This window comes from Oncorhynchus clarkii, chromosome 33, assembly GCF_045791955.1.
Source record: "Oncorhynchus clarkii lewisi isolate Uvic-CL-2024 chromosome 33, UVic_Ocla_1.0, whole genome shotgun sequence".
NCBI lineage: Eukaryota > Metazoa > Chordata > Actinopteri > Salmoniformes > Salmonidae > Oncorhynchus > Oncorhynchus clarkii.
The window spans coordinates 24796-41161 of record NC_092179.1 but is presented as its reverse complement, the minus strand read 5'-3'; the positions used below and the strand labels follow the sequence as shown (position 1 = coordinate 41161).

Sequence of the window (16366 nt, the reverse complement as noted above, 5' to 3'; positions counted from 1 at the left end):
TACACAAAATACTCATATTACCAATACATTAGAACATTTATTGTGAACATGCAGATGTGAGCACAAACGGTCATAAACACAAGGACGTAAATGTTACAGTATTTTTTCATTTATATCATACAGTTCGTGACGGTTCTTCGAATGCCATTTCACTAAACTATTTCAGGAGTTCTCCAAGACAACCCCTTTTCTGTCCGATGCATTTTGTTGGGCTCCTTGTTGGCATCAATACCTTGGCCCAAAAAGGCAAGATGGACCAAATCCTAACTTGATTCAGCCTGATGTTACAAACAACTCCATATGATAATTTTCCAACATTTGCTAGTGTTGACATTCATCTGGCACCAATCATGTCATGGTTAGCCTCTAAAATCCCCCCCTCCCGTAGCTTACAAAAGGCACTACATCTTTCCAGGTGGATTCCCAACACACAAATTCAACATGTGGGCTCGGAGAAGCTGACCAGCTTTGTGCTGATGTTTTCTGAAACCTTTAAAATAACAGTCCAATACATTCTCTGTCACGTGTCTCTCTCTATGCCATCGTGTAAGGCCTGAGTGTCAATCATGAACAGCTCTTCATCCTCCACCCACTCATCCTCTAGGGGCAGGTGGACATGCTGTGGAGCGGGGGCCAGAGGTGTCTTTAGGATCCGGTGGGTCTCAGCCCTCCGAGGGGTGTTGAAGGTCTTGTTGACGCACGGCGAGGGTAATGTCATGGTGCCCAAGGGGCAGAGTGGAGGGGGAGAGGGGATGCGACACAGGTAGTCCAGGCCCCTCTTTCTTTTCAAGCTCTTGGGGACTTTGTTGTCCCCCCCTGAGAAGCAGGCGGGTGGAGGGGGGACGACACTGTTCAGAGGGGTGAAGGGGCCAACGCTTCGAACTGACTGCTGGGGTTTCATCTGGAAGACAACACACACTAAAGGTTCGTACAGAGAGTGGCAAGTCAAATTCAAGGACTTAAGTACTTTTTCAAGCACTAATATTTATTTTCAAGGACCATCAATTTGTAATAGTTAGTACTATGCAATTGTTTCTCGTTGCTGCCAGTAGATCGATAACCTCATGGAAAAAAATTCTAACGATTCATCACTACCTTACAAGTTCTACTCAATAATATGTTGTTTCACTACATATACATGAGTGTTAAGTCAGTACTGATGATTTTGGGAGATGCCTACTGATGAACACACATTTCATATTTACATTACTCCCGAGAGGCGCAGCGGTCTTAGACACTACATCTCAGTGCTAGAGGCGTAACTACAGACCATGGTTCGATTCCAGGCTGTATCACAACCAGCCGTGATTGGGAGTCCCATTACAGCTGAATTACTTTTGAATCTCCTACTTAATAGCTACGAAAAAGCGCCTAGCTTCCGAGTGGCAGCTTTAGTGTCGCCGGCGGGAGAAGGGTGGGTGGGCTGTGTGAGGAAAACGGCATGTGAACAGTCACCAGAACCCGCTTGATATATGAATGAGGCGATTGGCAAAAAATCTCAGGAGGTTGTTTTTGAGAAAGTCACAATTTGTCTTCTCCCCCCCCCCCCCCCTTCATGTGACTCTTCAGGGCCGATTCACCCATGCTCACAAAACAAAAATATAAGACACAACATGTAAAGTGTTGGTCCCATGTTTCATGAGCTGAAATGAAAGATCCCAGACATACCCATAAAAGGCAGGATTGAATCTACCCAGCATTTTAGCTATCGATGTGACATTCGGCGGCACCTAATCAGTCAGTTCTGTACCTTCCTGGCAGTGTGAGTGGCAGTGTGGGTAGAATGAGCGAGCTCGCCTGGCAACGACAGCACGAAACACGAGGAAATAATACTCTGTAGTCTGCCCGGAAATTAATTCGCAAGACCAATACATTTTTAATTTAAAAAAAAAAATTCATTGTCTGTTCTCTCATTTGAATTCAAGTACTTTTCAATTACCAACTTGAGAAAATGTCTGATTTTCAGAGTGCCAAATTCCAGTACTTCAAGCACCTTCTGCGAACCCTGACACACATTCTTTGTTAATTGAATGTACAATGTGTAGATGTGACTTGATGTGTAGTGGTGAATAACATTGATACAGACTTGTGTTGTGTACATAGGAATGTACATTATTATTTATTTTATTATCAACTGTCATTCCAGCTTGACCAGAATTGGGAAACCAACAAAAACTCACAGTAGTCCTTGAATCTGGTTTGGCATCTGCTTTCCATGGCAGCGGAGGAAGACACTGGACAGACACCTGGACTAAGTTAGATAACCTCTCCTCTGCAGTCCTGAAGAAGTGTTCCTGGCCCTGCTCAAACCACACACAATAAATTCAAACATCAGTTTGTTGCAAATATCCTCAAATCAGTGGCAGTGAGGAAGACAAATATTGACCTCACAGGAATAACGTGTCCAATTTCCCTGTATAATAGCTTTTCTGTCTATCACACTTCAGGTTTGATTGTGATGTTTCGAAACCTTCAAATGCCCTCAATCCCTAGCTACCTGGACAAGGGTCCTGAGTTTAGCAGCAGCCTCCTGTAGATGTGGTTCCTTAGGGTTGGTGGAAAACGAGACTAGATCTCCAGCGTATAGGCCAGGGATGGCGCTGCGGATGGGGGTGGGGGAGGAGGGATGGGCTCTGAGCTGAAGGTTACTGAGGGCCACTAGAGCCAAAGGCTTGACCACCTCCTCCAAGCCCTGCTGGACCAGACTGCTGCAGCAGCGCACCTCGACAAAGTCCAGCCAGCCATCCACTAGATACACCACTGGAGAGTGACCTGCAGGCAACAGCATGTCAACAGAGTTGGTCAAATCCATCTGTTCACTCTTGTTCTTGATATACCATTGCCATATATGGTTATGTATTTGTCCAAGACCTGTCCAAGACCTGTGATCACATTTTGAAGTAAGTATTTAGACAAAATATCTTTGAAAATACAAGTAGTTGAACATTGGAATGTATTTGGAAAAAAACGTGGAAAGTATTGGCATGTATTTACAACTAATTATATTCAAACATCTAAAAAATGCTCACACAAAAGTACTTAAATGCCAAGTGCAGTCAAAAATGTGATTTTCCTGTGTTTTACATATTTCCATACTACAAGGTTGGAATAATAATAATTAAATGACTATGCCTTTTTAGAATAAGAGCGGTTTGAAAAGACCGCCTGAAATTTTAGCCTGTCTTGGTGGGATGGAGTTTTGTCCGGACTGCTGACATCACCTAGCATTAAATTAGTTAATAGACCAATAAGAAAGACAGTTCCAAACATCTCTGCCAATAACAGCTAGTTTTCCCCTCCCCACTCAGACCACTCCAGAAAAAATCTTGCTTGAGAAATTGCTTGTTGTTGAAAAGCAATCACATTACAAGGTACTTAATTGTTACACACATACATATAAATACACATCTATATAAAAACATATACATATATGTATATACACACACACAAATATGCATATATATATATATATATATATATATATATATATATATATATATATATATATATATATATATACACATACACACACACATACACACACACACACACACACACACTGCTCAAAAAAATAAAGGGAACACTTAAACAACACAATGTAACTCCAAGTCAATCACACTTCTGTGAAATCAAACTGTCCACTTAGGAAGCAACACAGATTGACAATACATTTCACATGCTGTTGTGCAAATGGAATAGACAACAGGTGGAAATTATAGGCATTTAGCAAGACACCCACAATAAAGGAATGGTTCTGCAGGTGGTGACCACAGACCACTTCTCAGTTCCTATGCTTCCTGGCTGATGTTTTGGTCACTTTTGAATGCTGGCGGTGCTTTCACTCTAGTGGTAGCTGGGATGAATCAAATAAATTGAATTGAATAACCTAGTTGAGAACTGAACTCTTTACAGACCAAACAGGGTCCTGTCCATCAGGCACCTAGAGACGCTAATTTGTCACAAAACATTTCAGTTGTGTGCCCTGATGAACAACCCACCTTGTCTGTCTGTGATGGAGATGACGTAGCCTACCAGATCCACCTCTCCACAGAGCGGCTTTAAGTTCAGGAGAACGCGGAAGCCGACCGCCTCTCGGGCTTGGAAAATCTCAGACAACCACCCTGCAGAAGCCTGGGTGACGGAGAAAATGACACGAGACAACCAATTCCAAATCAATCCCTAAAACCCTTGCCACTAGGCACTTGTGAGGACCTGGGAGGATCAAATCAGTGTAATACAGTGTCTTCAGAAAGTATTCACACCCCTCAACCTTTTCCACATTTTGTTGTGTTACAGACAGAATTCAAAATAGATACATTTAGATTTTTTGGTCCCTGGCCTAGACACACACACAATGTCAAAGCGGAATTATGTTTTTTTTTTTTTTTACAAATGAAAAGCTGAAATGCCTTGAGTCAGTATTCAACCCCTTTGTTATGGCAAGCCTAAATACTTTCAGGAGTAAACATTTGCTTATCAAGACACATAAGTTGCATGGACTCACTGTAAGCAATAATGGTGTTTAACATGATTTTTGAATGACTCTGTTAGTACCCCCCACACATACAGTGAATTTCAAAACACATTCAACCACAAAGACCAGGGAGGTTTTCCAATACCTCAAAGGGTACCTAATTGGTAAAAAAAAGCAACAAAAAAAAGGCAAAAAAAAAAAAAAAAGCATTGAATGTCCCTTTGAGCATGGTGAAGTTCTTAATTACAATTTGGATGGTGCATCAATACACCCAGTCACTACAAAGATAGGCATCCTTCCTAACTCCGTTGCCGGAAGAAACCGCTCAGGGATTTCACCATGAGACCAACTGACTTTAAAACAATTAGAGTTTAATGGCTGTGAGGGGGAAAATTAGGATGGATCAACAATAGTTTCTACACAATACTAACCTAATTGACAGAGCGAAAAGGATGCCTGTATAGAATAAAAATAATCAAAAATCTGCATTCTGTTTCCTTTGCCACATTTTTTGCTGCATTACTTTAGTGCCTTGTTGCAATTTACTTTTTGTCCTGAATACAAAAGTGTTATGTTTGGGGCAAATCCAATACAACACATTAGTAAGTAACACTCGCCATATTTTCACTCATAGTGGTTGCTGCATCATGTTAAGGGGTACGCTAGTAATTGTTAAGGACTGAGTAGTTTTTCCAGGATAAAAAAAATCCTAGAGAAAAACCTGGTTCAGCCTGCTTTCCACAAGACACTGGGAGATGAATTCACCTTTCAGCAGAACATTAACCTAAAACTCAAGGCAATATCTACACAGGAGTTGCTTACCAAGAAGACTGTGAATGTTTGTGAGTGGCCGAGTAAAATTTGCAAGACTTCTACAATGTGTTTTGACTTAAATCTATGGCAGTGGAACTGCTTTTATGCACAAATATTGATATAACCATATTGTATTTATGCATGAAAATCTGTAGCGAATTGGATTTAAACCTAGCTACTGGTCAACAACCAATGTAACAGAGCCTGACTTTTTATTTATTTTTAAGATTAATGGACAAATGTTGCACAATCCATGTGTGGAACACTCTTAGACTTAATTCCAACTAGGAACAACAAAATGTGGAAAAAGTCAAAGGTTGTTTATGCTTAACGGCCAGTTTATTACACTTACCGGCCAGTTTATTACATACACCACCCCGTTCACAGCAGTGAGTCACGTGGCCGTGGCTTCCTATATAAAGCAGGCGGACAGGCATCAAGGCTTTCAGTTAATGTTTGATTGATTGTTAGATAAGGGCGTCCTCCTAGGCTTTTCACGCACGACTGTCTCGGGTTTACAGATAATGGTGCAACGAACAAAAAAACATCCAGTCAGTGGCAGTCCTGTGTTCAAAAACAGCTTATTGATGAGAGGTCGAAGGAGAATGGCAAGAATTGTGCAAGTTAACAGGCGGGCCCCAATACAACCGCGGTGTGCAGAAGGGCATATTGGGCTATTGCAGAAGATTACCACACTGGGTTCCACTCCTATCAGCTAAAAACACGAAGCGGCTCCAGTGGGCACACGATCACCAACACTGGACAATTGAGGTGTGGAAAAACGTTGCCTGGTCCGACGAGTCCCAGTTCCTGTTGCATCATAGCAACAGCAGAGTCAGGATTTCACTAAAGCAGCACAAGTCCATGGACCCATCCTGCCTGGTACAGGCTGGTGGTTTACTGGTGTGGGGAATGTTTTCCTGGCAGGAATCCATGACACAAAGAATTCAGGCTGTTCTGGAGGCCTGACCCAATACTAGATGGGTGTACCTTATAAAATGGTCGGTGAGTGTATACACAAGTGCCTAGGGTATAGTTTAGGGTTGATTTGAGATTGGGAAATTATTTTAGAATTTACATTTGTATTCGCACACTGTCGTTTAAGTTCAGTGTTACCTGTAAATTCTGGAACTGGGTTTTCTTGGTGGCGGTGAGCTGAATGGAGGTATTACCGGCTCGTTTCTTGCCCTCCGACGTGGATAGTTGGTAGGCCCTGTATCGACAGCCCTCCTTCAGCAAGGACTGCAGATCCATGGAGGGGCGCCAGATATTCAACAGGTACACTGCTGGAAGGAGTGTGTTGGTTAGGTGAGGAACCAATAATTAAACAAGGACTACGCTGGTCTACTACCCCTTCGGGGTCCAGGGTTAAATCCCTGTGTTGACCTTATAACTTTATCTTTTCCCATATCTGTATCCCTTTTACTTTCTCCTTGGTCTGAATAAAGTTCGAAAAAAGGCTCCACTACATCCCTGATTGTGCTATATACAAAGATCCATTCACACCATTGCTGCCCGGCTTGGCCCTGGAGTCAGCGATGCTGAGCTTCCAGATGGGAGTCACGTCTCGGTTGTGACAGCTCCTGCCCTCTCCCTCCTGGGTGCTTTCCAGAGCCTGGCGAAACCGCTCCTGCAGTGCCTCTTGCCTCCTCTCACCAACACAACGCCTATAGCTGTTCAACGCCTCCCGTTGCTCCTCACTCAGACGGCCCTAGCACAAAACAATATGAAAGTCAGTAGGTTTACTTAGGACTCAAAAATATAAATTGGGAATTAAAAGAACTTAACTGTACACTTGGCATTTTTCCCTGTATAAATAAATGTCTGAAATTATTATGTTTTGCTCAACTGTTATGAGGATATATTGACACAAAGAGACCAAAAATAGTCATGTTTTGTCAACATCAAACACCAGAATCATGGATGGTTGTCTGTCATAATTTGTTTTGTTTTTTACACTTGTTTCGGACATCCATCTAACCAAATCAGTTATATCAACATTGGTGGGATTGAAATAAAGCAACATATAAAAGTGACTATACATAACTGATTTGATATGGTCAGTCATGTATCCTTAACCATAACTAAGACTCCTTCCTAGCAAGGGCTATGCCCCAAATGGCACCCTATTGTATATTTAGCGCACCACTTTTGATCAGGTCCCATTAGGCTGATGCTTTATTTAAACCCACCAATGTTGATCAAATGGCTTTGGACAGGGTGATTATGGTCACCTCCAAATAAACTGGGTCATTCTCCACCGCGTCGTACAGCTCCTCCCCGTCCAGCAGTGTCTCAATGTCTCGACCACGCAGGGTCCGTCTTCGGCCTCTGGGTTTACCGCAAACTGTTGGGTGATTTTCAGTAGGCGGAAAAGGTTTTGTAACTGAGTGAAAAGGGGAGGCGGGACCTGAACTTACACAGATGTACATCGCAAAATGTTTTGCTAGTGTGCCCTGCTGAAAACGACTGGAAGATTAGTAGGAAGTAGTAGTAGTTGATGTTATTGGTAGCAGTCAGACTAAATTCTATAAGAATTTGCAATACATAATAGATGCAGGAAGATGAAAATAATATTGTAAATATATTTGAGATATAGGAACCTGAACAAGTCTATGGACTAAATTAAACTAGAAAATGTAACTGTTAATATGACAGATCTCATCTAACCTCAACAATCCCTGTCAATAATAATAGACAGTAATAGGGGCACCCTATTCCTTATGGACCCTGATCAAAAGTAGTGCACTGTATAGGGAATAGGTTGCCATTTGAGATGGAACCAGGATTTCCTACCATCCTCCTCCTTCTCAAACTGGGCCTGGATCTTGGCGAACAGTATCTCCAAGGCTCTGTGTTTGGCGTTGCCATGACGCCGTGCCTCCCTCTCCTCTGCACGGCCTGCGCGGAACACAAACCCTCCATCCGACTTCTTCTCCATCCACTGGAGGGACACACACAACCTCTCTGAATAAACCTCTCACCAAGGGCCAGGAGTGTTACCTGGGCCTAAGTTATACATATGTAACACGCCCTTTCAGAGTACATCACTCACAGCTAGGGGTCCAGAGTTTCTCCTTGTTCAGGTTACGTGATCTGGGAAAAATTCCTGGCCCTAGCAATGCCTTCTTAGGTGATTCATTAAGTGGATGATGTGTGCCTAGCTCTGGTTCAGGTTGTTAGTGCATGTTCCTCCACTAAATGGTAAACGCACACTAACACAATGGACCAGAGCTAATGTGTACAGTGAAACACACCTGGGTAGGGTAGCTCCTCAGCACCACAATGTCCACACAGCCCACGGGGCCTCCGTTGCTGTAGAGGGAGGAGAGGGGGAGGAGGAACGGACTAGGGTTGCTGTAGAACCCTAGCCTGGTGTACCAACGCGCCGCTCTGGTGCCGTTGGCCCCAATCTGAAACCACATACATCAGGGTCGTGTTCATTAGGCACAAAACAGAAGAAATAAGTCCAAAATGGAGTGTAATGCGGAGGTACCATCGGAACTTATCCAATATGAGACACTTCCAATCAGTTAAATTCATTATCTTACAGCTTCCCCCTGTAGCCTATCAACTGCTTTTGTCCCCGGAGCTTGGTAAGAGCAATAGCATTCAAAATCGCTGCTGAAACAAAACAAAAATGTTTCGCTTAGGTTATGCCCAATCCCAAACTAATGGGATCCCAAACTAGTGTGTAAGGGACAATACTGTTAATGGAAATACAGGCTAAGGGAGGGTGGGTACAACCCAACTTGTTGCTATACCATTGGGGTCCCTAGTGTGCATACACCGACAGCAGTGGCAAAATGTTTTGTTACAGAGCTCTCCTACTCGAACCGAGCCCAACATTATATATCGGTTTAGGGCCATGTAGGGCTCAGATATCACTAAATTGATCCCTAACATTTTAAAGCGGACACATTTGCTCGTGCTCTGCTGCTGTCTTATTTGACTAAGATCATGACATGGTGTCAGAAGTGCTTCAACCTCGTCAAATACAGTATAAAACAGGACAGATTATTTCACAGAAAAAAATAACGGTCCTTGAGTTGTCCGATTTTAGAGTGACGAAAAGTAGCTAACTGCTCTCTCATGTCTCGTCATTGAGCAGAGCAGCACCAGTAGAGCCGGTGCTATGGATACTTAGAGCATCCATGAGCAGAGCGAGCTGCGTTCAGAGAGCGAGTGACAGAGAGGAACAGCTAATGGATTTACTAATGGAGGAAGTTATTTTTGATTTTGGGCAAGGCCTTAAATTTGGCAGAAGCAATCGGGCATGGGTAGGGCTTAAAAATCATGCCTGTGCAGGACTCGTGTGCCCTACTGAAAATGACCCGGGAAGATCCGTAGTAGTAGTAGTAGTAGTAGTAGTACTAGCTGTTATTGGTAGTTAGGGATGTGACAGTTCTGGAATTTTGGATGAATTATTTGTCGGTCACAGTTAATAATTGCTATTTGAAAATGTTTATATTATATACACATATATATATATATATACATACATTCACATAAAAAATTACCAACAAAGCCTGGTTTACACACATTTTCTACTCTCCTCTGCTCCTGGCTGCTGCAGGGAGAGGTGCTTTGCCTAGGCAACTGAAGACTTGTTTGCTACAACACCTTGCTAAAACAAGGAGCAACAAAGATTTATCACGTTCAATAATCGTCGGTTACACGATTAAAGAATTACCGTGCCAGCCCTACTGGTAGCACAGTCAGGCTGAATTCTAAAATAATTTACAGTACATTTACATGCAGTAATATGTAGTTGGAATATATCATTCTGAATACTGAGTGTCTTCTAAGCCCATATCGGCTATATTGTCTTCTTACATTTGAGTTCATTGCGGGGCGCAATGGAAAACAGCGTTTCTTATTAGACAAGTGCAAGCAGTTCCTCCCAGTTACAGCCTCTTTTCTTCTGGTTGGTGCCTAATGAACACAACCCAGTTCTTACCTTCAACATGAGGGAGTCAGGAGCCTCTAGTGGGGAGCAGGCATCCTGAGATCCCACCAACTCGGCCCCGTGGACCAGCACCTTTCCCCCAATCGCCAGGCGGCCCCGGTGGAGCATGGCGGTCAGTGGGACGTCCAGCTGGGCCTTGATGGCGTACCAGCCATCCGTCAGCCAGATCAAGCCTACAGGGGACGACTTCGCTTTAGACCCTGCGGCGCTCCCGGGTGGGGTTTTGGTCTTGGTCTCACTCCAGCTCTGCCTATGTGATGCACATAGGGTTCTCTTTCAGTCGGCTTACTAAATGCAACACACTCATGGGGAAGCAAGCTCCATACCAGTTTGTTGCATTTCCTTCTCAACCTTCATAGAACCGAGGTTATAAACAATAATAACATAACAATTTCTACAGAACTATATGACATGAAGTCAATTTTGAATAAGTCAATCGCCTTTTTTTTTTTCAAACTTCACATTGAACAAAGTCATTTATTTTTCTACTCCGTTTCACCTTGTTGGGTTATGGCCTTTGGTGACAACACCACATACACAAAGCACCAGGGTCTTGACTGCCGTGTCGTCTCTCTCCATGATCTTCCTTAGAGCTGACCTCTTGCTGTTGTCCACCTCCAAGTCGTACCTGACACACACACACACATTCAATAGCCTTGCTACTTGCTGCTGTGGTTCACAGCAAAAATCACAGCACACTTATTTGTGTGTGGCACACACACAAATAAGTGTTACATTTAGTTCGCACAATAATTTGTTTTGTCTGCAGTTTATGTATGCAAGTTTCTCTTCAACCTCACTGCACTGTACACATTGTTATGGGTTCACCATATAAAAACAGAATTTGAAATATCCTGGTCACATAAAAGGCTGAATAGGCATGTACATTACACAAAACACATACACACTCTTTATCCAAAATCATTTAATGTTCTTACGCAGTATGAGGTTACTTGCTGGTAGCTCTGGTCCAGGGCATGAGTGCGCATTCCCCTACTATCGTCCTGTACCGATGTGCCACATTGATACAGGTCGTTAGTGAAGGAAAGTGCACCAACGACCTGCACCAGAGCTAACTTTTTGGTTGCTGCTGTACCTGTATTTCAGTTGTAGGAGCACCTGTTCTGGTGTGAGACAGAGGCTGCCCATCACCTCTGGGAATGCCCTCTCCATGCAGGCCCGTTTCCACACCACCCAGCGGTAGTGGTTGAACACCCAGTCCTCACTGATCAGCTTGGGGTCCACGCCAGGGCTGTCACACAATGCTCTGAAGTAGAGGGGGAGCTTATGTTCAGTTTAATTCATTATTTAAAAATGTATACATTTTTATCAAGTTCACCATCGAAGTATTCCGATGTAGTGTTAACTGCAGCATCAGTGATGTAACCTATAAACCAAATATTTATTCAAGTTGATTTAACTAGTTATTTAAGTACAAATTTATTTACATTTGTTTCTAAAAACTATTTCGATATAGCGGTAGATGGAGCATCAGTATACCTGTTATATACATACATTAATCCAAATTAATAATAAATATGTTCAAGGGAATACATAGCAAAGTTGAAAATTAACAATTTCATCAGCTGGAACGAATGTTACCTGTCCCAAACAATCAATAAAACTGTACCTGTGGAACTCATGTTTCCCTGCAGTTCCATCGTTGCGAGGAATGAGCCAACCCCCGTCGGCCAGCTGAATGCACCCCTCTACAAACGCCTCGCGTCTGAAGAAGTGTCGGCAAACAAAGCGGAACGCCTCAGCACTCTCACTGCTGATATCCCAAACATGCCGGTGCACTCCATAGCCATACAGCTGAGTAATATCCACAATGAGGATTAGACATCAGTCATTACCCCCCCCCAAAAAGAACACACTTATCAAGTTCAACAGACAAGCCCCAAGCCCCTCAGCATTGTTCATCTTCTAAATCAGACTTCAAAAGCCCTGTTCCACCTCTACCAATCCAGTGTGTTTATCGGTCTGTTTTTACAGTATCAGTCTGTGTGTGTCTTCCAACACCTGTTTGTCAGTCTGTGTTCCACTACCTGTTTGTCTGTGTGTTTCAGTATGTTTGTATGTGTAGGTTACAATATCTGTTTGTGTGTGTTACAGTGGCAAGAAAAAGTATGTGAACCCTTATGAATTACCTGGACTTCTGCATCAATTGGTCATACAATTTAATCTGATCTTCATCACAACAATAGACAAACAGTCTGCTTAAACTAATAACACAAACAATTATATGTGTTTATGTCTATTGAACACAATGTGTAAACATTCACAGTGCTGGGTGGAAAAAGTATGTGAACCCTTGGATTTAATAACTGGTTGACCCTCCTTTGGCAGCAATAACCTCAACCAAATGTTTTCTGTAATTGCGGATCAGACCTACACAACAGTCAGGAGGAATTTTGGACCATTCCTCTTTACAAAACTGTTTCAGTTCAGCAACATTCTTCTGATGTCTGGTGTGAACTGCTCTCGAGGTCATGCCCCAGCATCTCAATCGGGTTGAGGTCAGGACTCAGACTGGGCCACTCCAGAAGGCATATTTTCTTCTGTTGAAGCCATTCTGTTGTTGATTTACTTCTGTGTTTTGGGTCGTTGTCCTGTTGAGTCACCCAACATCTGTTGAGCTTCAACTGGAGGACAGATAGCCCAACATTCTCCTGCAAAATGTCTTGGTCAACAGAAAAATGAATTCCCAAGTTTATGATAGCAAGCTGTCCAGGCCCTGAGGCAGCAAAGCAGCTCCAAACCATGTTGCTCACTTCACTATACTTTACAGTTGGGATGAGATTTTGATGTTGGTGTGCTGTACCTTTTATTCTCCACACAGTGTTGTGTGTTCCTTCCAAACAAACTCAAATGTAGTTTCATCTGCTCACATAATATTTTGCCAGTAGCGCTGTGGAACATAAAGATTATATTTTGCGAACTTCAGACATGTAGCAATGTTTATTTTTGGACAGCAGTGGCTTCTTACGTGGTGTCCTCCCATGAACACCATTCTTGTTTAGTGTTTTTTACGTATCGTAGACTCGTCAAAAGAGATGTTAGCATGTTCCAGAGATTTCTGTAAGTCTTTAGCTGACACTTCTTAATCTCATTGAGCATTCTGCGCAGTGCTCTTGCAGTCATCTTTGCAGGACGGCCACTCCTATGGAGAGTAGCAAGAGTGCTAGACAATTCGTCTTACCATGGACTGATGAACATCAAGGCTTTTAGAGATACTTTTGTAACACTTTCCAGCTTTATGCAAGTCCAAAATTCTTAATCTTGGGTCTTCTGATATCGGTTTTGTCGAGGCATGGTTCACATCAGGTAATGCTTTCTGTGAATAGCAAACTAAAATGTTGAGTGTTTTTTTATAGGGCAGGGCAGCTCTAACCAACATCTCCAATCTCGTCTCAATGATTGGACTCCAGGTTAGCGGACTCCTGACTCCAATTAGCTTTTGGAGAAGTCATTAGCCTGAGAGTTCACATTACTTTCCCCAACCTCCACTGTGAATGTTTAAATGATGTATTCAATAAAGACAATAAACAAATAAACTAATAATACACAAATTATTGTAAGAAGACTGTTTGTCTGTTGTGACTTAGATGAAGATCAGATCAAAATGTTATGACCAATTTACGCAGAAATCCAGATAATTCCAAAGGGTTCACATACAGTGGCAAAAAAAAGTATGTTTGTGTGTTAGTTACAGTACCTGTTTGTGTGTGTGTTGTACAGGGTGCCAACCTCCAACAGCCTCCCTGAGGGTCAGCCTGGCCACCCCAGATGTCTTGGCCAGGTACAGGCTGCCAGGGAGAGGTCTAATGGTCTGCCGCTTCTTCTTCCTGATCCTCATGTCCTGCATGTCTCGGGCAAGCTGCAAGCACTCTGCATCTGCACACACACATTACTTTTTCACATTAAGTCGACTCCTGATAAGTGCACATCGGTTACAATTTATCAGTCCCGATTCAAATGCCTTCTTGTTAATTACTTCCGGATAAATACATGTTCTGATTCAGTACACACATTTAGTCCCAAGCCAGTGAATTGATCAGCATAATTTCTTTCACGTGTTGTCACACCATGTTGAAACTAATAATATTGTTTACAATATCCCAAAGATGATAAAAAGGCAAGATAAATTATTATATTTGTACCATAAACAACATCTAGAAGGGTACCGGTGGCATCAGGGGCTAGCTGACCTGCAATAGAATCCTCTGCAGTGGCACCCTCTCCTCCTAGGGTGACAGGAAGGCAATGGCCACAATCATCACCTCGGTCCGTTTTGTCAATATTTTGTGGGTCCTGTTCCTTAATGGACTCCTTTGCGTTATCACTACCAGTGTCAGTGATGGGGTTGTACTCAGGAAGTGGAACAGATGTGGTCTTGGTAGGCATTTCAGAGATGAAGGGAGAATGATTATCTTCTGAAGGCTTAAAGGAACCCTCCCTGGTTAAGCGGTTGTTTTTTAGAAACGGGGAAACAAACACACCAGGCGCTCTAGTCTTGTCCTGAAGACCACTGCTCCCCTGTGGCTCAAGCTTGACATTCTTCCGGAATGGGGGGACAAATACAGCTGTCTTGGAGCTAACTGGTTTACGGTCTTCGGCAGTTGGATCTGACGTTGTCTTCTGTGGCTCGGGCTTATTCAGCCTTGTGTCTACACATCTCTGAATAGCGCTGGAAAGACAAACATAGGTGATGAGAATGACAGATTTCATGCTAGGTGAATGAATGAATGCATTTTATTTGATAAATAATTTCAAAATACATATGTTGTTTGAACTACGTGAAAACAACAAATACACACAGGTACTGTACTCTAGTTCAGAAATACCATTGTTTTAAATTGATTACCTACCGATATGGCCTCGTGACATTAGGTTGAAGAGCCACATTATATTTGAAGACTCTCCTGTCTTTAAATATACCTGAAACAATCAAATATGCATTGATGAACCATCTTGTCAATGTTCATTTTCATTGTACAGGGAATTGTGTTACTTGATAATTCGTTACTTAGAAAAGGTCAACTGTCTTACCATCTGAACTGCTTTTAGCTGGAGTGAGTTTTGACCGTCGAATACAATCCACAGTTCTGTCGAATTTGGTCAAGAGTTTTCTTTTCAGAGGAGGCTGGTCTATTGAATATAATATCACATAAAGGACAATGCTGTAAATCATTTTCTTCAAAACAATATAAGATTGGTAAACACACAACCCTGTATATATATATGCAAGTAAAAGGTTATGTCTAACAATACTCCTCCCAATTACAATATCTGATCACATTTTTGTTATTTTAGATCTGATAGATACAGTGTGTACACACACACAGGAGGAATGGGAAAAAAATTCAGTCTCTCGATGTGCAAAACTGATAGACATACCCCAAGCGACTTACAGCTGTAATCGCAGCAAAAGGTGGCGCTACAAAGTATTAACTTAAGGGGGCTGAATAATTTTGCACGCCCAATGTTTCAGTTTTTGATTTGTTAAAAAAGTTTGAAATATCCAATAAATGTTCCATTTCCATCGTTCCACTTCATGATTGTGTCCCACTTGTTGTTGATTCTTCACAAAAAAAATACAGTTTTATATCTTTATGTTTGAAGCCTGAAATGTGGCAAAAGGTCGCAAAGTTCAAGGGGGCCGAATACTTTCGCAAGGCACTGTATGTATATTATTAGTAGATGTGGATAGAAAACACTCTGAAGTTTCTAAACCTGTTTGAATCATGTCTGTGAGTATAACATAACTTATGTAGCAGGCAAAACCCCGAAGACTAACTGTTCAGATTTTTTTTGTTGTTGCTGCATCTGACTGTTCCCTGAGCTGTCATTGCCATGGGATATTTCTTAGGAACCTGTTTTCAGTTCCTACCGCTTCCACTGGATGTCACCAGTCTTTGGAATTTGGTTGAAGTTATTCATTTGTGCAATGAAGAAGAAGCACATCCAGCAACAACGTTACACTATCGAGAGTTGCGTAAGACGTAAAAAGGAGCATGGTTTGTTTACTTCCTGTATTGAAAACAGATTGCGCCGTCTACAATTTGATCGATTATTAACGTTTAAAAATACCTAAAGTTGTATTACAA

At 42.3% G+C, this 16366-nt stretch overlaps 1 protein-coding gene across 12 annotated transcripts in view; it reads right to left on the bottom strand.

Annotated features, from left to right (window-relative positions):
• Positions 1-17: 17 nt before the first annotated feature.
• LOC139393272 (BRCA2 DNA repair associated) overlaps positions 18-16366 on the bottom strand; it is a 30648-nt gene continuing 14299 nt past the window's right edge. For 5 of the 12 annotated variants that reach the window (XM_071141777.1, XM_071141781.1, XM_071141779.1 and 2 more), the window contains 17 exons: positions 15309-15407; positions 15128-15197; positions 14420-14946; positions 13975-14153; positions 11887-12071; positions 11353-11523; positions 10756-10884; positions 10248-10506; positions 8545-8700; positions 8084-8231; positions 7522-7673; positions 6794-6998; positions 6404-6573; positions 3999-4131; positions 2498-2772; positions 2181-2300; positions 18-901 (listed from right to left, as the gene is read on the bottom strand). In XM_071141777.1, coding sequence (XP_070997878.1) covers positions 521-901; positions 2181-2300; positions 2498-2772; positions 3999-4131; positions 6404-6573; positions 6794-6998; positions 7522-7673; positions 8084-8231; positions 8545-8700; positions 10248-10506; positions 10756-10884; positions 11353-11523; positions 11887-12071; positions 13975-14153; positions 14420-14946; positions 15128-15197; positions 15309-15407 — 3359 coding nt within the window. In that variant the 3' untranslated portion in view covers positions 18-520. The remainder of the gene's footprint in view (positions 902-2180; positions 2301-2497; positions 2773-3998; positions 4132-6403; positions 6574-6793; positions 6999-7521; positions 7674-8083; positions 8232-8544; positions 8701-10247; positions 10507-10755; positions 10885-11352; positions 11524-11886; positions 12072-13974; positions 14154-14419; positions 14947-15127; positions 15198-15308; positions 15408-16366) is intronic. The other 7 variants (XM_071141786.1, XM_071141785.1, XM_071141787.1 and 4 more) reach the window with 5 other exon arrangements.